This window comes from Macrotis lagotis, chromosome 5 (genome assembly GCF_037893015.1).
Source record: "Macrotis lagotis isolate mMagLag1 chromosome 5, bilby.v1.9.chrom.fasta, whole genome shotgun sequence".
Lineage (NCBI taxonomy): Eukaryota > Metazoa > Chordata > Mammalia > Peramelemorphia > Peramelidae > Macrotis > Macrotis lagotis.
The window spans coordinates 242,326,003-242,349,403 of record NC_133662.1 but is presented as its reverse complement, the minus strand read 5'-3'; the positions used below and the strand labels follow the sequence as shown (position 1 = coordinate 242,349,403).

At 43.2% G+C, this 23,401-nt stretch overlaps 1 protein-coding gene across 2 annotated transcripts in view; it reads right to left on the bottom strand.

Moving 5' to 3' along the window:
• The window catches only part of VPS53 (VPS53 subunit of GARP complex), a 125,104-nt gene extending 102,390 nt beyond the window's left edge, over positions 1–22,714 (bottom strand). Inside the window, exons 1-4 of one of the 2 annotated variants that reach the window (XM_074189157.1) lie at positions 22,602–22,714; positions 13,363–13,443; positions 7,572–7,621; positions 6,389–6,455 (exon numbers count right to left, since the gene is read on the bottom strand). In XM_074189157.1, the coding sequence (XP_074045258.1) occupies positions 6,389–6,455; positions 7,572–7,621; positions 13,363–13,443; positions 22,602–22,688 (285 nt within the window). In that variant the 5' untranslated portion in view covers positions 22,689–22,714. Of the gene's footprint in view, positions 1–3,049; positions 3,055–6,388; positions 6,456–7,571; positions 7,622–13,362; positions 13,444–22,601 lie in introns of those variants that run through there. The other variant, XM_074189158.1, reaches the window with a different exon arrangement.
• Between the last annotated feature and the right edge of the window lie 687 nt (positions 22,715–23,401).

Below are 23,401 nucleotides of genomic sequence, written 5' to 3'. Positions count from 1 at the left end.
TAATAAGCAGGATGAATTAGGAAGATAGAATAAAATCATCACCGTGGTTAAATAGATCATTAACAGAAGTTCCATAGTGCTTGTCTTGGTTCACTTGAACACAGCTCAGTAAGCAAAGGCAGGCTGGGTTCTACACTAGAAGAAATCCCCTGGAGTGACAGCAATAACTGAACTCAAAGCTGGAGCCTCGGGTCTCTCTAGTGAAGGCAGCTGGGGCTGGCTGGTTTCAGCATCCCCCACATCAGAAATGAGTGATAACGGGGTTCCCAAGAAAAGTGGGGCTCCACCCTGTGATGGAATGTTCAGCACTGTGTAGTTATATCCACCTACAGAAGGAGCTGTTGGAAGATCAGTGCAGTTTTGGTTTCAGATGTTCTGACAAAACATCATTCCAGAAAGGGAGACCAAATTGTGTGGAAGAAATTTTGAGAAGACTCTTTGAAAAGGATTTAGTTTGTTTAAATAAGGAGACACTAGAAAAATACCAATTTCTTATACTGTATAAGCTATTCTTTTTGTATTAACTATATTTCTATTATTAAAAACAGAATGCTTCTTTAGATAGAGATTTACTAATCTTCTAAAATATTTTCCTCAGAAAAAACTGAGATGGAATCAATTTGAAAAGACATGAGAGGGGCGGCTAGGTGGCGCAGTGGATAGAGCACCAGCTCTGAAGTCAGGAGTACCTGAGTTCAAATCCAGCCTCAGACACTTAATAATGACCTAGCTATGTGGCCTTGGACAAGCCACTTAACCCCACTGCCTTGCAAAAACCTTAAAAACAAGAAAAGACAGGGCGGCTAGGTGGCATAGTGGATAAAGCACCAGTCTTGGAGTCAGGAGTACCTGGGTTCAAATCTGGTCTCAGACACTTAATAATTATCTAGCTGTGTGGCCTTGGGCAAGCCACTTAACCCCATTTGCCTTGCAAAAACAAAAACAAACAAACAAAAAAAAGACATGAGAAAAATCCTCAACATATGAGCAATGATTAATAACCAGAGGGCTGTGACTTTATCATCTCCGTTCAGTGACAAGAATAGCTAGCCCTGATAAGGCACTTTAAGGTTTACAAAGCACTTTGCAAATCTTATCACATTTGATCTTCCTAACAACCTTGGGAAGTAGGGGGCTATCATTTTGCCCATTTTACAGATCAGGAAATGGAGGCAGGGATGAAGTGACTTGCCTAGGATCACAAAGCTGGGAAGTATCTGATTTGTTCTCAGATCTTTCTGACTCTAGACCCAGTGCTCTACCCACTGTAATACCTAGATGTCCTGGAATATCCTTGGATCCATTCAAACTGGTCTCAGGCTGTCAAATACCTATCTGGGCAAAGAGCTCAAAGCTAGCTTGGAAGCTACAAGATTGTAGCTTGGAAGACATTTCTTTCTTAAAAAAAAACCAACAACAAAAAACCCCCCCACAAAAACAATACTTTTTTTTGGGCTTGTCTTCCTAAAGTAGGTGATAGCTTAATTTTAAAAACAGAAAGTATATTTCACTTTTTCCCCTGGAGGGTGACATGCTTCTCCAGGTAATTCTCACAAGAGAGCCAGTGTTCGCAGGCCTCTTTGTCAATGGATAATGAAACAGAGATTTTAAGCAGCACAATCTTGAAAAAATGTGCATCAGTGGCAAAGACCAGAACAAAGTCATATCCTCTTAGTTACCAGTTCAGGGCTCTGGGTAAAGGCTGAGATGAAGGAGAATCTTGGAGACATCCTCCTCAAGCTCACTCTGATCAAATTGAGTGAACCAGCTTCACTGTGGCCATGCTCCCGCCTGCCCTTCAACTTCCTTCTCTCTCTTGCCTGGGAACTGAACAAACACTGGCTGCTCTTGGGAGTTAATAATAGCAATTTTGATGATGATGAGTTAGCCACAACTTCCCAATTATCACTGTTATTGACACTAATAAGTCACATGCGTACATCCTCCCATAAGCTTTACAAAGCATTTTCAATGGAACTGACTGTGTTAACAGATGAGGCTCGGGGAAGGTGAATGGTTTACCTGTGGTTAACACAACTATACATGCCTGTGTAACGGCTCTGCCTCCATTCCAATGTTCTTTCTACTATGCCTCACCAATGTGGCTCTGCTCCTCAGGAGCTATAATACTCTCACACAGATAAAAAGGACCAGGTGTCTGGAGATACTACAATCATTCTCCCTAAACTCAGAGACCATTATTATTTTTTTTTTAGTTTTTGCAAGGCAAGGGGGTTAAGTGACTTGCCCAAGACCACACAGCTAAGTAATTATTAAGTGTTTGAGGTCAGATTTGAACTCAGGTCCTCCTGACTCCAGGGCCAGTGCTCCATCCACTGCACCACCTGGCTGCCCTGAGACCATTAATTTTCAATCCTGATATTAAACAGTTAAAAGTGAAGCACAGACTTAGTAATAAGTTTTATAGGTTCCTTAGAGCAGGAAACTTGTCGCCTTGGACCAGGAGTCCAGGAGTGGAGGCTGAATCTGGAGTCACAAGCTCTAGGTGTGAATTCTGACTCTTATCACTTACTATCTGTGTGACTGGGGCAAAGCACTTCACCTCAATCTCTCTGAGACTCAGTTCCTCATTTGGAAAATGAAGAGATAAGAATAGTTGACCTTTAAAGTTCCTTCCAACTTAGTGTCTATGATCCTCTAATTCCAACTCTGCTACTGACTCAATGTAAGACCTCGGGCAAGTCACTGAACTCCTCTGAGCTTCAGTTTCCCTTTCTATAAAGTGAAGATAAGAATCCTCAGAATTGTCTTTCTCTCAGGGCTAACATGAGGACCAAATGAAACGCTGGATGAAAAGTTCTTTTTTACTCTAAAATAAAGTAGAAATATGGCATGTTGTTACTATGAGAATGATAACAGTGGTATAATGTTAATTAACTTATTATTATTATTATAATAAGTTTAAACCAGCAAAAGGTCACTATATTCAACCAAATGCCAAGTGAGTCATAATTATTTCATAAATGTCAAAGAAAGTTAAAGGACCTAACTCACTATGCAACATTTTAAAAAAATAAACTAAAATCCAGTGCCTTCCATGGAAGAGCCACTTCAAGGACCCTTGCAGATGACAGTGCACTGGGTTCCAGGATCTTCCCAAGCACCACTTGCATTCCAGGCCTCAGGGGAGGTACAGAAAGGAGGAGATAGATGGGATCTAACTAAAGATTAATAGAGTGAAGCTGGTCCAGGCATACCATTCCAGAGGATGGCAATGCAACATACTGTCAGGTTGCAAATGTTTGGCATAGTCAAAGAATTTTAAGTTGTTTGTAAAAGGTTGTAGTTAGTCAGTTGGCAATCACTCATTGACTATTTCTGTGCCCTAACAGGGACACCCAAGAGATAGGAGAAGCTGTCCTTCTAGGTCTTGAAGAAAGATATTTTAAAAACTGGTCTGCCCTGGCTCAAAGTCAGATCCTTTCTCAAGATTCCCCTTAGTAAAATCTATTTCCTTTCCTTCCCATTCAGGCCTCCACTTTGATTTGGGGTATACCTGCAAAGCTAATGAAATAAATCACTCTTCAAGGAGTTCAGAAAGTGAACTTTCCTCTGTTCAAGAGGAGAGAGAAATAAAGGGCCTCTCACCCTTTAAAACATCCCATTTTGGAGCAGTCCTAATTCCACCAAGTATGTGTTAGTCAAACAAAGCCTCCCTTCAGCAGACCAACCGATGGGCTGATGCTCAAGAGTAAAGCTCTCACCCTCATAAGCTGACAAGGACTCCATCCAAAAGTTCCCTTAAAACAGGTTTTAACTTCAGCTTGCATCACACGAGTGACTGGAAAAAAGACGAATGGAGGAGATCAGAGGAAAAGCAATTACTTTTCCTGGGCTTCCTCTGTCTGGATTCTAAGGAGACGAAGAGACAATTCCATGGCAGACTGAAATGCTATTTAAACATTCTTGCAAATTATGGTCTTGCTCTCTGAAAGAGGAACTGTCTGCTGTAGCATCCTGTGACCTGGGAGTCCTGGAGGGTGGGGGAGTGGGAACGCCAACATGCCTGCCCTTTCCACTGTATAATTCTCAGACCAGTTCTCCAAGAATTGCTAGCATGTGGAGGACATGGAGGTTAAACATAAATATCTACCCGCTCTGTATCGACAAAGCATGACCCAATGTAAAAGCTGATGAATCACCCATTTTCTTTTTCCCTTAAAACTGAAGGACCAGAGACTCTCCCAAGTGTGTTTACGCTTCCAATAAGCTGGTGGTAAGCGGGGCTGGCTAAGTCACAGTAAGCAGCAGTGCTCCCTACCAAACAATAGTAAAGAAGGCCGATGGGAAATGCGGACCCCAATCCAGCACTAAGTCACTCATATGTACCCAGATCCTGGTGTTTATTCTAAAGGGTTTCCATTCTTTCATAGCAGAATTCATAGGCCGAGCGTGAAGAGAACTGCTTCAAGCACTATGCCCATTCACTTCCCCCAAAGGTCACACTGGCATGGACCTCATCCACCACAACCAATGATGGCTCTTCAGGGAATACAATTATTCAAACCAAAAATAAAAGCAATCAGGACTAAGAATCAAGCAAACAGTTTAAGAAGCCAAAATGGAACACAACCCTGAGAAGAAGCCCATAAAAAACACCCTATCTACTAGGAAAAGAGGTTAAAGGATAAATGGAAGACAGAAATGAAAAAGTCTCATTACAGTTAGCCTGGAATGAAAAGACAGAAATATAACTAAAACTGTAAATGCAAAAGAGTCTCAATAACACCTGACTACAGGATTCTCAGGAGCAACCAGAAAAGTAAAGAAGAATTCCACAGACCACGAAGTCCTTTAATCACAAATTGAGAACTGAGATGTGGTACCAAGTACCAAACAAACCAGCCCCTCCCTCAAGGAACTGACATCCTATTGGTTACATTAAAAAGATGAGGAAGTGATGAGGAAGGACCTTAGTGATCAATGGTATTAAAGTATTAAGAGGCCAACCACACAGAGGCTATATTTTTTTTTTAGATTTTTCAAGGCAATTAGGGTAAATGGCTTGCCCAAGGCCACACGGCTAGGTAACTATTAAGTGTCTGAGGCCAGATGTGAACCCAGGTACTCCTGACTCCAGGGCCCATGCTCTATCCACTGTGCCACCTAGCCACCAGAGGCTACATTTTTAAATAAAGTAGAGAAAGTGAAAGAAAGTACAGAGTAGGATTAGGATTATTGAAAGAGAAATCATTCTAAAAGGAATTAAGAATTCATTCATTCCTTCCTCCAATAAGCATTTACTAATTTCTTGGCTGTAGAAAGAGCAAAGACAATAGCAAACTTATCCTACCCCCCCAAGGAACTTAATTACTATTTTTTTTTTTGCTAGACAATGAGGTTAAGTGGCTTTCCCAAGGCCACACAGCTGGGTAATTATTAAGTATCTGAGACCAGATTTGAACCCAGGTACTCCTGACTCTAGGGCTGGTGCTTCATCCACTGTGCCACCTAGCCGCCCCCAACTTAATTACTACTGAGGAAAGAAGTAGAAGAGATATAATGAAGTTCAAGAGTGCACTGCTCTGATCATGATTTCTAAAAGAACATTTTTGGGTTCAGATTTGAAATTGATTTCCTTTGGAAGGGAATTTCCAGTGAGTAAACTGGCTCCACTGGCAGTCCTGATAACCATTCAGTAATTTATCATCTTCAAAAGCAGTCTGGAATCCAAACAAGTGACCTGGTCAAGGTCACTCAGCCAAGGAATGTTGGGACACAGACTTTGATTTTTTTCTTAGAGTTAAAGGTCAGACATCTACCCTGATTGTGGAAATGAATAAATGTGGAAAGAAAATCTAACTGCCCAGGAAATTCTTACAAGATGATCACCCAGCCTTTCTGTCCCAATCCCTACTTTTTACTGTCCTCCTGAACTGGGGAGTCTGTGGAAGTATTCAGTGTTAGCAGGGAGTATGAAAACTGGAGACTGGATCATATTTTGGGGATTATTATATTTTTCAGGTACTGAAATATCAGGAAAGGTCTCACCCACTTATTTTGTGGTCAAAGGGTCTCTTCCAGGAGTAGCACAGATGCAAAAGAGGGCAGAGATGTGTGATGCTAGGAAAGAGGATGAAGAGAAATCCAGGCCATACACCCACAGCCACAGACCATCCCCTTAGCCCATGGGAACTATCTTGCAAAAGCTATCAATAATGAAAGGATAAAAATGAGATTCACCAACACCCATCCCTCCTCTTGGAGACAGAAGTCACATTCATGGCTAAGTACCTATGGGATAGCTCAGAACATGGAGAGGGTCTATAAGAAGGAAGCCCAGCAATTAGTGGCTAAAGTCTTAGGGGGTAAGGGAGATGTAAAGGACTACAAGATTGAAAGCTGAGGACAAGGAGAAACTACTTACGTGCCTTCCATCCTGCCCCACATTGGTCTGACCTCTCACAACTGTTCGAATGTTGTCATCCAATCTCCTGGCAGAAAAAAAAAATGGTACGATTCATCAAACTGTTTTTAAAAAACAAGAATTGAGTACAAAGGGCTGAGGGAGGTTCAGGTCTCAGCAGTGATAGTGACAGCCTGAATGAACACTGGGAGCCCATTTGAGTATTCTTTTCTTGTAAGTTTAAAAATGCCCCATTTGCTTCAGATTCAAACATGAATGAACAAGAACCAATGGCCTAGTTCCTATTCTTTCCCACACAGGCCAGTTTGCTGACAGCTAAAAACAAGAAATACAAGTCACTGACACATTATGGTAACGAGAGATATAATTTAAACCATTCATGAGAAAAACTGATCCTGAGCAGTTCAACAGCTTAAAGAAAGCTGAGACAGCATAGAATCAACTCTAAATTATCCAGGTCCCAAGAATTCAGTCTGTGGATCTTTATAGCTTTAACTATAAGAAGTTAAGAATTTTTTCCTGATGTTGTTCCATGTCACCATTCCACAGCATCTCCCTGTGGGCCAATCATGAGTGTGGAATGTTGCTCAGAAAGCTCAACTTAGTTGATGAGTTGGGCAGTTTTGCTAAATCTTTTTTATTCTTTGGGAGAAGGAATAGATTTCTGGGTGGGGAGAAAGGGTAAGGAAACATTGGGAAATAAGTGATGTAAAAATAAATGATATCCATAAAATTTGATTTTTAATAAAATTAAAATAATTTGTAAAACTAAATAGGTTTTCCCTTGACATCTCCTTGGCAAGTTCAGAAGCCCACATTCTCCACTTATCTGGTGTGTATGTTAGGAACATAAGTCTAAAGAAGCCTAAAGCAGGTTGGTCTGCTCAATGGGAGAGGAGCTATATCATTCATTCCAAAATCCAGCAGAATTGCTTCATCCAATATCGGGGGCTACCACTCCCTCCTCTTTGGATGACTAATTGAGAGGTGACCCTAGAGCTAAGTTCTTTGGCACAAGAACCTTATAAAGAAACTCAGATGAAAGTGAGGCCTTAAAAAAAAAATCACCATAAAACTTGAGATTTAAATGTTCCCTCTGGTTAAGCACTCCTCAGAAGATAACCAACACATGCTCTGGCCTGTTCACAATTTATGAAGATAAGGCAAATGCTGGGTTACATACCTTATTTTCAATCGAATTTTGTTCACGACTTCATCTATGTTTGCCAGAGACTAAAGAAGGAAGAAAGAGAGAGTCAGTCTGCCTGGTATTTCAGTTAATAGAATTTGCCTTCCTTGGAAAATAACAGGCCTTATTTGTGAACCCTCTAAATGAAAATGAATAGTCTTGATTCCTTTGTAAATGAAAACAGTTCTCTCTCTCTGCTTCAGGTCTGCTAGATGAAAGAAAATTTGAGGAAATGCTCCCCTCTAGTGGACAAAATTGAAAAGGTACAAATGTACAAAATGTACAAATGTGCAAAGGTTCAATTTTCAGGCAGCTGAGGCAGCTGAGGGCCAGATTGGATTCCTTCATTTGACTAAGAATTACCTGAGGCCCAGGGTGGCTATCAGCTACCTTGTTAGGAGAAAGAAATCGATGACAAGATTTAAATATCTACTTTCAACCAAAAATGCCCATTTATCCCTTTTCTACTGCTTGGGTCAAGCCTTCAGAGACCTTTCTCACTGTTGTGGTGGATAACAAAGAGGGGCTAGGAACAAGGAGTGAGTTTAGACTTCCATGCTTCTCACAAAGGAAACCGGCAAAGGCGCTCCCTCATCTTCTGAACTCATGGGCAGTTTTAGTCAAGAATACATAATATCATGCAATGAACTACTCTTGTGGGGGAAGCCAAAGTCATTGTATTTCAGCAGAAGTGCATCTAGAATGTTACCCTTGGGGTCAGGAGGCTTCTGGGCCCAGTGCCATCAATGTCTCCTTTGTAACTTAGTTCCCTCATAGTCAAATAAAGGTGGGGAGAGGGAAAGACAGCCTTGTCCAGTGACTATGGTCCAGTAGACTGCTAGTGGACACTGCTTCCCAAACCTCAGATCAAGAACCAAATTCCTATGGTTTCTCCAGGAGTTCTAAATCAATATGCTCAGAGGAACTAAACACACTTGTCAATTCTCCATTCATGGCATCCCTTGTAGAAATAAAGAAGAGATTCTTGTTCAGGTTGGACCGGATTCGGTGACTTCTAAAACCTGGCCGACGCTGGGTACCTTAGTTCAGGCTGCCCCTAACTCTCCCCCAGGTTCCCACAAACCACATCCCTGCATGGATTCGCCCTATGCACTCAGCTCAAGACAGGAGTGATGCCCTGTCTCAACTACTAAGCATCCTCAGTGGTTCCCTGTTAGTTACAGAGTCATATCCAAACTCCTTCCAAGGCAAGCTGTCTTAAGGCCCTCCATAATCAGAGGGTTACAGGACCATAGATCATAATTGAAAAGAGCTCAGAGGTCATCTAAGTCAACCTCACTGAAGTCGCAGGAAGGTCCCCAGAGTTGCCCAAAGCAAGTACATCTTTCGAGGGACTGTGACAGTAAATGAGCCGGAACTTGGTCAGGGTCTTGGACCAGAAATAGCAGGCACCCCTCTGAACCTGCTAGGCACTGTGGTGGCCTGGCCCCTGGCATGGTGAAGGCAGCATTTTATCAATGGTGAAATGAACCCACAGGAACATCAGGCAACTTTTCCAAGATGACATTCGGGGATATGGTCAACATTCCAATCTCCAAGGACACAATTTGCCGTCCAGTCAAGATTACAACCAAGTAGCTCGGCCGCTGAGCCCCTATCCACCACACCCTGGACCACAAACTCACGAGATGCAATGAAGGCCACCAGCCAGCATCTAGAGAGGAGAGGAGTTAAGGTGCCATTTCACTTTTGAAGATCTCTAGAATAAGCTACAAACTCCTTGGCAACTATCTTTATTTAGAGTTTAAAAAAAGTCTTGTATCTTGCTTCTATTGGAAAGGCAGCATGGTGCAGAGGGTAGTTCAAGGACTTTGGAGTTCAAGGACTTGAATCCTCACTCTGCCACTTACTACCTTGAACAAGCAAACTCATCTCTATTAAAAGACTGGCTAAAGATTTAAGAGGTGGAAAAGGTCAGTCCTTACCTGCTGGTCACACCTTTCTTTAAATAGGTCCCATTCTTTATTAAAGTCAAATGGCCCTACCATTCATTTCTTTAATTCCTCCCTCCATAATACACTCTCATTCCTACAACTGGATTGACTCACACCAGCTCATCTCCCTAGCTAACTGCCAACATAAATTTATATGGCCTGGGGCAGATATAACAACTTCTGTTTCCAAACTTTACAGGTTTTACCAACAAAAACCTATCCCAGGGAAACTAAGCAAAGTCACCTGTCCAGTGTATTGTTATCTTTTCCCGGAGATTACAACCTGTTAACGGGTGTCCTCTGAGCACACCATACATGCCATTATAACCCTGGGCTCTGTGAAAAGAGAACCTCCAACCTCTGAACTTCTGTATTAGAGAGATCCATCCAAAGGTTCTATGTATCTGCCCTGGGGTGGGGGTGGGGTGGGGGTGGGGGGGTCACAGACTTGTGCTCCTTGGGTTAAACAGCAGAGAAAAGGGGAAAGGGAGGACATGGTCAGCATCAGGATCTGTCTTTGGTTCTAAGCTCTTTTTGAGTTTCTAAGAAACCTTGGGCTAGCTTCGGAGACATCAACTCCCAAACCTTCTGAGGGAAGATCAGAGCCCTGCTGTGGCAGGGCCATTTTCTCCAAAGTCATTCCTGACCTTTTGGTAGCTGTGGACACTGATGACGCCTTCCTTCAGAAGATTCTTTCCTTCGGTGTCTATGATAGTTCTCAGTCTCTCTTTTATGGGATTCTCAAGTCTTGGCCTGGTTCCTAGGCATGTGTGGACCAAAGGTCCTCTCCTCTTCTCCCATGGGTACTGAGATCAGGAGACTTCCAATCTACACGGCAGGCAAGGCCTTTCTCCTAAGCTTCAACAACCACTGGTTGGCCATCTCCATTTGTAAAGACCATCAGCATCTCAAACAACAAGGTCCAAAGAGAATTCATTCTCTTTACACTCAAATCCACCTCTCCTAACTTCTCTGCAATGAGTCACAGAGACTAATGTATGGGGACAAGAAGACCTAGTTTGGAATCCCACTTAAGACATTGGGGACATTGGTGTTTTGTGACACAAGAAGTCACAACTTCTCTGGGTCCATTTTATCATCTGTAAACTGAGAATAAGGGTCACTGGGGTGATCTCTGCAGTTTATAAACTTTGAAAAATTATACAGATGTCAGAAATGTATAGCTGTTAATGGCACCATCATTCTCTCTATCACTGTGTGACCTTGGACAGGTCATTTCACTTCCACAAGTCTCAGTTTTCTCATCATTAAAGATAACTGTAGGGGTGGCTAGGTGGCACAGTGGATAGAGCACTGGCCCTGGATACAGGAGGATCCGAGTTCAAATCTGAATTCAGGCACTTAATGATTACCTAGCTGTGTGACCTTGGGCAAGTCACTTTGCCTTGCAAAAAGATAAAAACAAAACCTGCATTACCAATGCTGTTGAGTGGTTGTGAAAACCAACAGGTGATAACAGGTGTGTGTGTAAAATATGACATAAATCATTATTTTTGTTCATTTTATTGAGTGAGCAGACTGGTTTTTCTGGGATATAGTATATTTACTGAAGACTCTGAGAAAACCCTAAGAGGAAGTTCAAGAAAATCAGGGTTTATTTCATCTTCCACTAAGTCATCCCATGAGGTCACCAACAATAATCAGTTTTAGCTCTGGCCACAGTCCTGAAAGAGGAACTGACAGTAAACTGAAAACCCAGCTGGACCCAGTCAAGAGACTCATTCCTTAAGGAGCTTTGTGAAAGGTGCCTAACACGGTAGATAGAGAACAGATCTAGAAATGAGGAAGACCTGGGACGAAGTCCTGTCTAGAGACCCAGAATCAGGAAGATCCAAATTCAAATCCTGCCTCAAACACTCCCTAGCTGTGTGAATCACAGAACTTCTGCCTGACTCTGCTTCCTCATATGAAAAAAGAGGATAATAGCAGTTCTTACCTCTCAGAGTTATGAGGATCAAATGAGACAAGATTGGTAAAGCCCTGTGCAAATCTAAAGCTCCACAGAGCTAGCAGCTATCATATATTTTTATCGTTATGAGTAAATTCTTGAACTCCTCAGTGTCCTACAATATTTTCTCAACTTTCAAGTTGCTGCTATTTTTCAGTAGAAGGAATTTCCTCATTGGGAGTTCCTGGTACAGATGAAATCTTGAGTTTGGTTAACTCGCCCCCACCCCCAGGGCAGTACCTGGAGGAGGGTAGAGAAAGTAAGAATTCTAAGAAATCAGAAACCTAGAAGGTTCTCTCACAGGGACTCACAGAAACCTGGAGAGAGAGATATTCTTTTGTTTAAATGCCTCAAGGAAACAAATTCTAGCCCAACTTCCAAATATAACAATCCCTTACCCTAGGAAATTCTGCCTTGGATCTCACCTGCTTTTGTCCTCTGACCCCAGGCCTCATTTCCCAGGATCAACAATGAGCTGGACTCCCTGCCCCTAATTCCAGCCATTCATGAATCAACACTCCAGATTCCTTATTTCAGAGAAGATGTCTGGCTCATAAAACTATTTCCATGGTCCAGAATAAGGTAACCAGGGGGCAAGCTAGGTGGATAGAGAACCTGCCCTGGAGTTAGGAGGACCTGAGTTCAAATTCTGTCTTAGACACTTAATAATTACCTAGTTGTGTGACCTTGGGCAAGTCATTTAACCTCAGTGCCTTACAAAAAAAACAAAAACAAAAAAACAGAATAAGACAACCATGTGGGCCCAAGGGCAAATGTTTCCCCTGCTTCCTCTCCATGGACCTGTTACTCTCCAGGATGAAGACATCTCCTGCTGTGGCTCTGGTCCTGCAGATGGGGAGCAGAGCAAACCTGTAACCAGGGCAGCATCATTCACCTGCCATTGAGTCAAGTCAACAAGTTTGTATGAAGGGTTCAGTGCTAAGCCCTTGAGGATACAGAGACAGGCACAAGGCAGTCCCAGGCCTCAGGAGCTCATGAACTACTGGGAGATACAACATGCAAACAAAAAGCTAGACAGCAGATCAATTCCACAATCACAGAGAAAAGGCAGTAAGGACAAACAGGAACTGCAGCAGATGATGTTGGATTCCACTGCATCCCCAACATGAACACCCCCCACATCTGCACAAAAGTCACCCTTACTACTAACCCAGCCTACAAAACAAAACACACCACAATGAAGAACAAAGATGGGGAGGGCAACCTTTTCCTCATTACCACTTTTCACTTACAAACTCACTGCTGAGTCTGGCTAATTGTTTTTTAGGTATTTTTTTTTTAAAAGGCAAATGGGGTTAAGTGGCTTGCCCAAGGCCACACAGCTAGGTAATTATTAAGTGTCTGAGGCTGGGTTTGAACTCAGGGACTCCTGACTCCAGGGCCAGTGCCATATCCACTGCGCCACCTAGCCACCCCTTTAGTCTGGCTAATCCTTAAAGGCCAGTCATTAATGATTTTTTTTTTAGATTTTTCAAGGCAATGGGGTTAAGTGGCTTGCCCAAGGCCACAGGGCTAGGTAATTATTAAGTGTCCGAGGTTGCATTTCAACCCAGGTACTCCTGACTCCAAGGCCGGTGCTCTAACCACTGCACCATCTAGCCACCCCTATTTATGATTTCTAGCAATTTGCTCATTAGAACAAAATTCCTCAACAACACAGTAAATCTTGGCTATTCTCCAAAGTTGACAATGATGGGTTTGATCTGTATTTCATTCTCAATCATGAATTAACATCCTTCTCTAGGCTAAAGGGACACCATAGTAACTAAGGAGAAAGCAAATCACAATTCTTTCTATGGGCAAGCAATTTATTGTCATAAATAAAATTTAAAGGACTTACTTGTTCTGTTGGGAAAAGGGTATTGATATATTCCACAGCATTGAAATCTGCTCGGTCCAGAGGATCCTGGCTTGGAAACACCTAGGTACAAGTGGGATAGAGGAGGAAGGGGGCAGGGGACAGAGAGAGAGAGAGAGAGAGATTGAGAGAGAGATTGAGAGAGAGAGAGAGAGAGAGAGAAAACGGTTAATCACCATTTGTGGTTTTAAAAATCAGAGACACAGAAGCTACTATGATGGGACCGGGAATACACCTGTTCAGAGTTTGATCCAAATATGCAAAGAGTCTTGGGAGTATGCTCTGGCAAGACCATGAGAAACTCTGTCATCCTGCCGTAGGTCCAGGACCATCAATCCCAAGATTTCCTGGTGGAGTTACTGATTCTACTCTTTCCATGTTTGGCCCTGGGGGTGGCAGCCACAGCTCAAGTATGGGGAGCCAGTGGGTGAGTCCAGGCCTGCTGTATGTGATGAATCTGCTACCTGAGCACCTTTGCCCTGTGGGTCCTGCTTTCCCCACAGTGCCCCGCCATGGGGACCCCCCAGTCAAGCCTTGCAGCTTCACTCTAAAAAGCAGAGTCTTGCCCATTTTTATATCATGGATGTTTTTGGCAATCTGGTGAAGCCTCTGGACTCTTTTTTTTTTTTTAGTTTTTTGCAAGGCAATGGGGTTAAGTGGCTTGCCCAAGGCCAAACAGCTAGGTAATTATTAAGTGTGAGACCGGATTTGAACCCAGGTACTCCTGACTCCAGGGCCGGTGCTTTATCCACTACGCCACCTAGCCACCCTGGGCTCTTTCTTAATTTCACATTTTTAAATTCATAAAAAACACAGCATTAAAAAAAGCACTCAACTGATAGGATGTGCCCCATCCAATGGCCTTTATATCTCAATACTACTAACCCACATTATGGCATCAGTCTGTCCTTTCTTTTTCCTTTCTTTTATTTTTATTTTATTTTTGTACAAGTGATTATTTCTTAATACAGAACTAAAATATTCTTGTAAGAGTAAACATAGGGGCGGCTAGGTGGCGTAGTGGATAAAGCACCGGCCCTGGAGTCAGGAGTACCTGGGTTCAAATCCGGTCTCAGACACTTAATAATTACCTAGCTGTGTGGCCTTGGGTAAGCCACTTAACCCCATTTGCCTTGCAAAAAAAAAAAAACCTAAAAAAAATGAGTCTGGGGACAGCTAGCTAGGCAGTGGATAGAGCACCGGCCCTGGAGTCAGGAGTACCAGAGTTCAAATCTGGCCTCAGACACTTAATAATAATTACCTAGCTGTGTGGCCTTGGGCAAGTGACTTGACCCCATTACCTTGCAAAAAAACTTAAAAAAAAAGTGGGTCTGAAAGGGAAATAGTCCTTTTAGACCTCAAAATTGTCAAAACTATTTAATATTGGTTAAAAAAGGAAGAGGTAAAGGACTCATCTATACAAAGATAGAGCAGCTCTTTATGTAGTAGCAAAGAAGTAGAAACTGAGGTGATATCCAATCAGAGGGGAACAGGTGAACGAATTATCACATGTGAGTATAATGCAATACTGCAAGGAATAGAATAAATAAGGAAAAATCAGAAGCAGGTGATTCAGTAAGTCAATGTTCAGTATAGAAAGAGTCCATAAATTGCTTAAGGAAGGAATCCCTATTTGAAAGCAACTGCTAGGAAAACTGGAAAACAGTGTGGTAGGAATTAACTTGTGATCAGTACCCATGCTATATTCAACAATGAGCTCAAAATGGTTATAATGAATATTAAAGATCCTACCTTATAAAAATTAGAATTGGGAATATTTCCCTTTTCAGCTTTTACCTTTTTTTAGTTCTGTTCTCTGGGGTCAAGCAATTCTAGTTTTTTTTCAGTTTACCCAGTTAATTTTCTTTCCCTTCCCCCCACTATGAAAAAGAAAAAAAAATAAAAACAATACCCTTGTAATAGATATGAATGGGGCCGCTAGGTGGCGCAGTGGATAAGAGCACTGGCCTTGGAGTCAGGAGTACCTGAGTTCAAATCCAGCCTCAGACACTTAATAATGACCTAGCTGTGTGACCTTGGGCAAGCCACTTAACCCCATTGCCTTGCAAAAAAAAAACAAAAAACTAATAGATATGAATAGTCAAGCACAACAAACTTCCTCATTGACCAACTCCAAGAACTATGTTTCATTCTCCACTTTGAGTCAGTGAGCAGCATGGTTGCATCATAAGTCCTCTGGAGCTGTGTTTTGTCATTGCAGGCATCAGAGTACTAAGTCTGTCAGTTTTGTTTTTATGGCATTGTTCTTGATATATAAATTGTTCTCTTGGTTCTGCTCATTTCACTCTACATCGGTTCATACCAGCCTTCCTAGGCTTCTCTAAAAGCATTCCCTTCATCATGTCTTATAGTGAAACAGTACTGCATAGTACTCAGATTCAGCCATTCATGTTCAGCCTTTCCCCCCTGGGTGGACATCCCCTCAGTTTCTACTTCTTTGCTACTACACAGAGAGCTGCTCTTAACTATTTTTGTACACATGAGTCCTTTACCTCTTTCATTTTTTGGGGGGGGGGGAATAGACTTACTGGTGGTATCACTGAGGCAGAGTACACACAGTTAACTTTGGGGACATAATTCCATAAGACTGTTAATGTGCCTGTTTTCCCATTCCTTTCGGTATTTGTCATTTATCTTTTTTGTCAACTTTGCCAATCTGATAGGTATGAAATAAAACCTTAGAGTTACTTTCATATGCATTTTTCTAATCATTAGTGAGTTGGAGTATTTTCTTTTTGATGACTACTGATAGCTTGGATTACTTAGCAAACTGTTTCTATCCTTTGATCATTTAAGAGTTATGAATGGCTCTACTTTAATGTATTTGAATTAGTTTCTTATGTCCTGGAAACAAGCAATTCTAATAATAACTCAAATGGTCTTCCATTTGACAGTCCTTCCTTAAAGACACTTATCAAATCTCTCCTAAGTCTTTTGGTACCACTAATTGACCCTGTTTTGGTATAAATTTGAGACCCTTCATTCATTCTGGTTCCCATCTAGTGGGTTATCTTCCTTGTTTCCTTGCATCTTCTAAAATGTAAGACCCTGAGTAAATGTTCCCCATTTGGTGCCCCTGGCCATGGCAGAGACCAATGGGAACATCCTCTCCTTGTTAACTAGATGCTTTACCTCTCTACTGATATAGTCTGAGATGATTATTTGTTTTCTGGACTTCTCTAGCATACCATATCCCAGTCAGTTTTCAGTTGTCCGAAAGCCCCAGTTCTTTCTAATATGTGGAATTATGGATCTAGAACTGGAATGCCATCTGGTCTAACCTCCATATTTTACTGATAGGGAAACTGAGACAAGTAAAGTTAAATGATTTATTCAAGGTAACATAGTAAGTTGGGGCAGCTAGGTGGTGTAGTGGATAAAGCACTGGCCTTGGAGTCAGGAGTAGCTGAATTCAAATCTGGTCTCAAGAGACTTAATAATTACCTAGCTGTGTAGCCTTGGGCAAGCCACTTAACCCCATTTGCCTTGCAAAAAAAACCTAAAAAAAAACCATAGTAAGTATCAAATGATCAAATGTAGGATTTGAACCCAGGTCCTCAATTCCCGTTGTATCACATTGCCTCTCAGATACGCACTGCTCTCTAGTCATTCATCCATCCTGCACTTTTGAGGTTAATTCTGGAACCTCTTTTTACATATTTTTACCACTTTTACATTATCTCTATTAAATTTCATCCCCCTGGATTTGGCTCACTTTTGAATCCTGACAATCATTCATTTCATTAATTATTCCTCTCAGCCCTGTGTTAGCTGCAAATTTGTTAAATATGCCATCTATGCCTTTCTGAAAGAACTGCCCCACCCCATGATCCCATAGACTGGAAAGAAATAAAGCAATTCCTTTAATGGTTGTTTAGTAGATGGTTTTATAATTAGAGTTTTCAGGAAACTGCATTTTCCTCTTTCTCAGGAACTAATCAAAATGGCAGGTGTAAGCTCATTCATAAATAAACAAGCATCCTAAAATCAAAACGACCTGTAGCATGTTCTTGTCCTTTGCAGAAAGTATGACATTTCTCAAGTCATTACTGCAGTGATATACTTGAAAGATTCTGCATAAGTTTGCATTGTTTTAGGGAAGAGATATATGTCAGAAGGAATTGGGAATTGCTAGTTTGTAATTACAGAATTGTTATACATTTAACAAGAAAAAGAAAATTTATACCAATCTTTCAAAAACAAAGTAAAATTTTATCCCTAAGAGCTTCCAAGTTCCTTTGGATGATTTCTTCTTTCAGAAGACAGATTGAATTTTTTGGCACCAAAAATCTTAAGAGAGGTTCCTGGGGAAGAGGGGAATGACTATACTTCCTACATTTAGGACTCTAGATTTCAAGTCAAAGTGTTAATATATAGTTAACCCAGGGGAATATTCAACTGTTTTCTTTCTTTCTTTTTTTATTTATGACATTGGGGATAAGTGACTTACCCAAGGTCACACAGCTAGGCCATTATTAAGTGTCTGAGGTCAGATTTGTCCTCAGGTCCTCCTGACTCCAGGACCAGTGCTCTATCTACTGCACCACCTAACTCCTAACTGCCCCAACTGTTTTCTTAATCTAACATGTGACATATTCTCTAGTCAACATGAAATGGTGATATTTTTCACCTTGCTATTTTTTAAAAACAGGACACTGTCTAAATGTCATCTCTGGGTTCCTAGACAAGTTCAGAAGAACAAAAATCATTTAAAAACTTTTACTGGGGCAGCTAGGTGGTGTAGTGGATAGAGCACTGGCCCTGGAGTCAGGAGTATCTGAGTTCAAATCCAGCCTCAGACACTTAATAATTACCCAGCTGTGTGGCCTTGGGCAAGCCACTTCACCCTATTTGCCCTGCAAAAACCTAAAAAAATTTTAAAATTTAAAAAAAAATTAAAAAACTTTTACCTACAAATCCATGAGATATGTTGACTTATGCTCGGACTATCTATCTGACAATCTTTCGTCTACACACATACACACACACACACACAATCTACTTGCTAACTACTTATTCTCTTAATTAACATTAAGCTCTGCTTTAGCTTGAGACTGACACTAAAATTTGTGGATCTCATCATTCAACTTCACTTTCCATAAATTTTTGAGAGCTCTGTCCTAGATATTGGGGAAGCCATGAGATCTCTGGGAAGAGACTGGTATTCATTAACTGATGAATGTGTTAAAGGAATGCCGAGTGACATCTTAGGAGAAGCTCATTGTTGAGGAGGGGGTTAGGAAAGTTTCGTGGAGATAATGACATGGGGTGTCAGTTCAAAGAATAATGAGGGATTCAGCAGGTGGGGAGAGAAAGACATTCTCGATTAGGAAACTGTGAGCAAAGACAGAGAAGAGGCAAAGGGAAGGAGATGTGCACAGGGATCATTTTGACTGGAGCCAGATTTGGCAGGGATTTGGTATGAGAGAACACAAAAGAGCTGGGATTGTGGAGGACCCTGACTTTTGCTCAGAAAGCTTCAGAGAATAGCTGTAGGGTATTAAGCAGAAGGAAGATGAGATTAGAATCAAGGGCTAGGAAGTTTAACCTGGCAGATGTGAAAAGGATGGATGAGGTGTGAGGAGGAGGGGAAGAACAGAGGTAAGAGAAGCTGCCATTGAAGTATTCCAGGCTTGGGTTATAGCAATGGGAACTGAAAGGAAGCAAGGAATACAAGAGAATTTGTAGAGGTTGACTTTTTAAAAACAGAATTTTATATTCTTATTAAAAGGTAAATGATTCACTCTTTGGTTGTCTTAAGACCAGGCAGCTATTAAATTTAAAAGAGACTAAATCATTTCTAGAGCCTAAGAGATTAACAAGATCACTCAAAAGATAACACATTCAATAAAACCGGAAAAAAGAATTAAAGAAAAAAAATAGAATTTTATTGGTATCTTCTTACTATTTTATCACTTTCTTTTCCCAGTGTATTTTCTGTTTCTTCTTACCCTACAGAGCCATCCATAACAAAGAATAAAAAAAAGAAAAGTCTGTCAACTAACCAACTCATCAAAAAAGTCTGAATCAAGTAGTATCTCCTACTACAAGTCCCCCACCTTTTGCAGAGGGAGAACTGGTGACTTCTTGGAGAATGGAGGCAGATTTGATCAAACCTGGCAGCTAACTGAATATAAGTGAGATATATATATATGAACAGTCAGTTCTTCACCATGGAAGATGGAATGAATGGTGGTGTCATTGGCAGATGTAATGACAGAAGGAAGAAATTTGGGGCAGAAGATAATGAACTGAGTTTAGTGTGAGGAGTTGGAGGTTCTTCAGGGACATGCAGATGTGAGTAAATGTCTTGTATGTAATTGGGGATGGATGGATCTAGAAGGGGGAACCCAGGTGAAGGTGATGGGTTTGGGAACCATTTGAGTAATATTTGTTCAGAATTGGGAGAAATATGGAGAGAAGAGAGATGAGGACCGGATCTTGGGGACTCCCCCATTGTCAGGGCTCTGGAAGAGTGACAGGCCAACCCAAGTGCTCACCATGTGCCAACCCCTCTAAGTTCAAGGATACAAAAAGAGGCAGAAGAGTCCATTGGGGTTGAGAAGGCATGATGGGGATGAAGGAAGAAAAGGAGGGGCACGCTTTCTGGACCAAGAGAAGACATGATATTAGAAAGGACAGGTTTCCTTCTAATTTTTCATTCTTTTGAAAATTTCATTCTTTTGGTGTTGAAGTATTGTGTCTTGACTTCTTGTAATGTAAGTCCTGTTTCCATCTGAATGATTTGTTTTCCTCAGAGAGCTTTCTTATCTCTTTTTCCATCTGGCCAATTCTGCTTTTTAAAGCATTCTTCTCCTCAAAAACTTTTTGAACTGTTTTATCCATTTGACCTATGCTGGTTTTTAATGTTATTTTCTTCAGCATTTTTTGGGGGGATCTCCTTGACTAAGCTGACTTCTTTTTCATATTTTTCCTACATCTCCTCATTTCTTTTCCCAATTTTTCTTCTATCTCCTTTACTTGATTTTCAAAATCTTTTTTTTTTTGAGCTCTATCATAGCCTTAGCCCAATTTTTGCTTTTCTTGGAGTCTTTGGATGCAGGAGTTTGTGTTTCCTCATCTTCAGATTGAGTATTTTGATCCTTCTTGGGATCATAGACAAAATATTTCTCAACTTTATATTTTTTTTTTAGGTTTTTGCAAGGCAAATGGGGTTAAGTGGCTTGCCCAAGGCCACACAGCTAGGTCATTATTAAGTGTCTGAGACCGGGATTTGAACCCAGGTACTCCTGACTCCAGGGCTGGTGCTTTCTCCACTGTGCCACCTAGCAGCCCCGACAAAGTATTTCTCAATGGTGTAACTCCTCATTTCTCCAGCCTGTGTCTGGTTTTGGGGTGCTTCCTGAGTATTATTGGGATACCCTCCCACAAGGATCTCAATGTGTGAAGCTCTGACTGCTCTCCTGATCTGTAAATGACCACAAGTGCACCCCTCTGCCACGGGGCTGAGGGGGGGCCTAGACTGCAATCAGGATCTGAATGTGGTCAGAGTCCCAGAATCCTGTTCCAGGTACAGAGGACAGACCTGGGAAGTCTTCCTCCCCTACCTTCAGTGGGTTGAGCACTCAGGGCTGGGCCGACAGAAGGTGCTCAATAAATACAACTGACCTAGCATTACCTTTTTATCGTACTAGAGTGGCCCAGCCCCAAGCACCAAATAGCCAACCCTCAGGTTATGTTAACAAAAGTTACATAAATCATTTTACTTCAGTTTATAATTGTCTAGATGTGGTTCTTGGCAAGTGAACAGACTTGCACTTTGTAGTTACTGTTTATAGAAATGCTCCTGATTTTTATGGCAGAGGCCTATGAAGCTACTTGAGATCTCAATTATTTTCTTTAGGATTCCCTTTTATAGTCATCAGCAAATACATAGCACTTTGTCTCCTCTTCTGCCTATTATTTGATGCCTTTCAATTCTTTCTCTAGACAAGGCACCAGAGGAACATAAATTTAGTTTCAGGAAAGGAGCCCTTGAGGCTATCCAGCCTGTCCCTCTCCTCTGGGAAGACCAAGGACAGGGAAATCAGTAGCCAGGTGGCAGGGACTGAAATCACTGGTCTGTGTAAACACCATTAACCTCCCACTTGCTTCACAAAGAAAACAATCTCTATCAACAAAGGAGATGTTAGAAGAGGCGCAGAGTCTCGATCTAATCAGTATTAAAAATCCCTTAACTATTTCTTCCTACAGAAGTAAAAACCAACAGAATCCAGAAAGTGAAAGGAGGAAGGGTTTGGAAATGGGGCGGGGGTCTGAGGTTGCCCAGTAAAATATTAGGAAAAGAAAGGAGCAAACTGGTTCGGAGATGGTGATACCTGTTGGCACAGGTACAGAGATCCCGCCTTCTCTCAGCTGGGGGCCAAACCCTCCAGGCCCCGGCCCCTTCAGTCAAATGTGCTACAAACAATCCCTCCCCCGAACCCACAACATAGAACCCCTTGGCTTTATGCTCAAGCGGCCTAGGGCGGCCCAGCATGGCCCTGAATGCCCGTCCCCTGACTTCTGGGAGGCCGGAGGCTTTGATCCTGGGGCCCCCCGAGTCCCCAACTCTGTTTTTTTGGTTTTTGCAAGGCGATGGGGGTAAGTGGCTCGCCCAAGGCCACACAGCCAGGTCATTATGAAGTGTCGGATTTGAACTCGGGTCCTCCGGGCCCCAGGGCCGGTGCTCCATGCACTGCGCCACCTCGCCGGCCCGAGCCCCCAACTCCGGACGACCTTCACCACACTCTCACCCTGGGGGGGTTCCCACTCCGCAGGGTCCCACTCCCCGCTTGGGGCCTCCTCCCCCCCCCCCCCGCCTTGGGGCGTGGCCTCTCCCCTACCCCCTGCCTCGGGGGCGTGGCCGCTCCCCTCCACCGCCTCGGGGGCGTGGCCTCTCCCCTTCCCCCCACCTCGAGGCGTGGCCGCTCCCCTCCCCCGCCTCGGGGGCGTGGCCTCTCCCCTTCCCCCCCACCTCGGGGCGTGGCCTCTCCCCTCCCCCCGCCTCGGGGGCATGGCCTCTCCCCTTCCCCCCCACCTCGGGGCGTGGCCTCTCCCCTTCCCCCCCACCTCGGGGCGTGGCCTCTCCCCTTCCCCCCCACCTCGGGGCGTGGCCTCTCCCCTCCCCCCGCCTCGGGGCGTGGCCGCTCCCCTCCCCCGCCCCGGGGGCGTGGCTTCCCCGGGCCCAGCCGCCTCACCTGCTCGATGGCGAGCTGCACCTCGGGGGTGAGCTGCAGCACGGCCTCCAGCTCCTCCACAAACTCGAGCTCCTCCTCCTCCATCATCCCGCCGGGCCCGCGGCGGCGGCTGCGCCCCGTCCCCGCCCCCCCGCCCCCCCGGTGCCCCCGCGAGCACCGGCTCGGTCAAGCCAGCAGGCGCTTCCGGAAGCCACGGCACTTCCGGGAGCCGCGGAACTCTGGGACGCTGGAGGACTTTCCCTGGAGCCGCCGGGGGGGGGAGGGAAGAGTGATCACGTGATCCCGAGGCTCCGCCTTCAGACGTCACGCCTTCTGAGCCTGAGGAACCAAGAGCTGCCTCCTCCCCCTTCCTTGAATGTCCCGGGAGCGCGGGTTCGAATCCCCCTTTCACCTTCTGGACTGGGTCGGGTTTTACTCTGTTTAAGGTGGAGAACGAAGAACTAGTTAAGGGATGTGTACAATTGATCAGCTTGAGAATTCTTCTAATCGCCAATACAGGCTCCAGTGAGTGTATAGGAGGGCTTTCTTGTCAGAAAGGCCTCTGCGCCTCTTCTACCATCTCCTTTGTTCATAGAGGTTGTTTTCTTTGTGAAGGAAGTGGGACTAATGAGCAGAGCCAGACCCTGGGCTTTAACCTGTCTGCTCTCCAGCCAGTCTTTATTTCTCTTCGTAAAAGCAAGACGCCGAACGAAACTAGATGGCCCTGGACACGTCATTTCACCCAGCTCTGCCTCAGTTTCTTCATCTGTAACGTGGAGATCAGAATAGCCCTACCGCTACATAAATTCCCCAAATGCTCC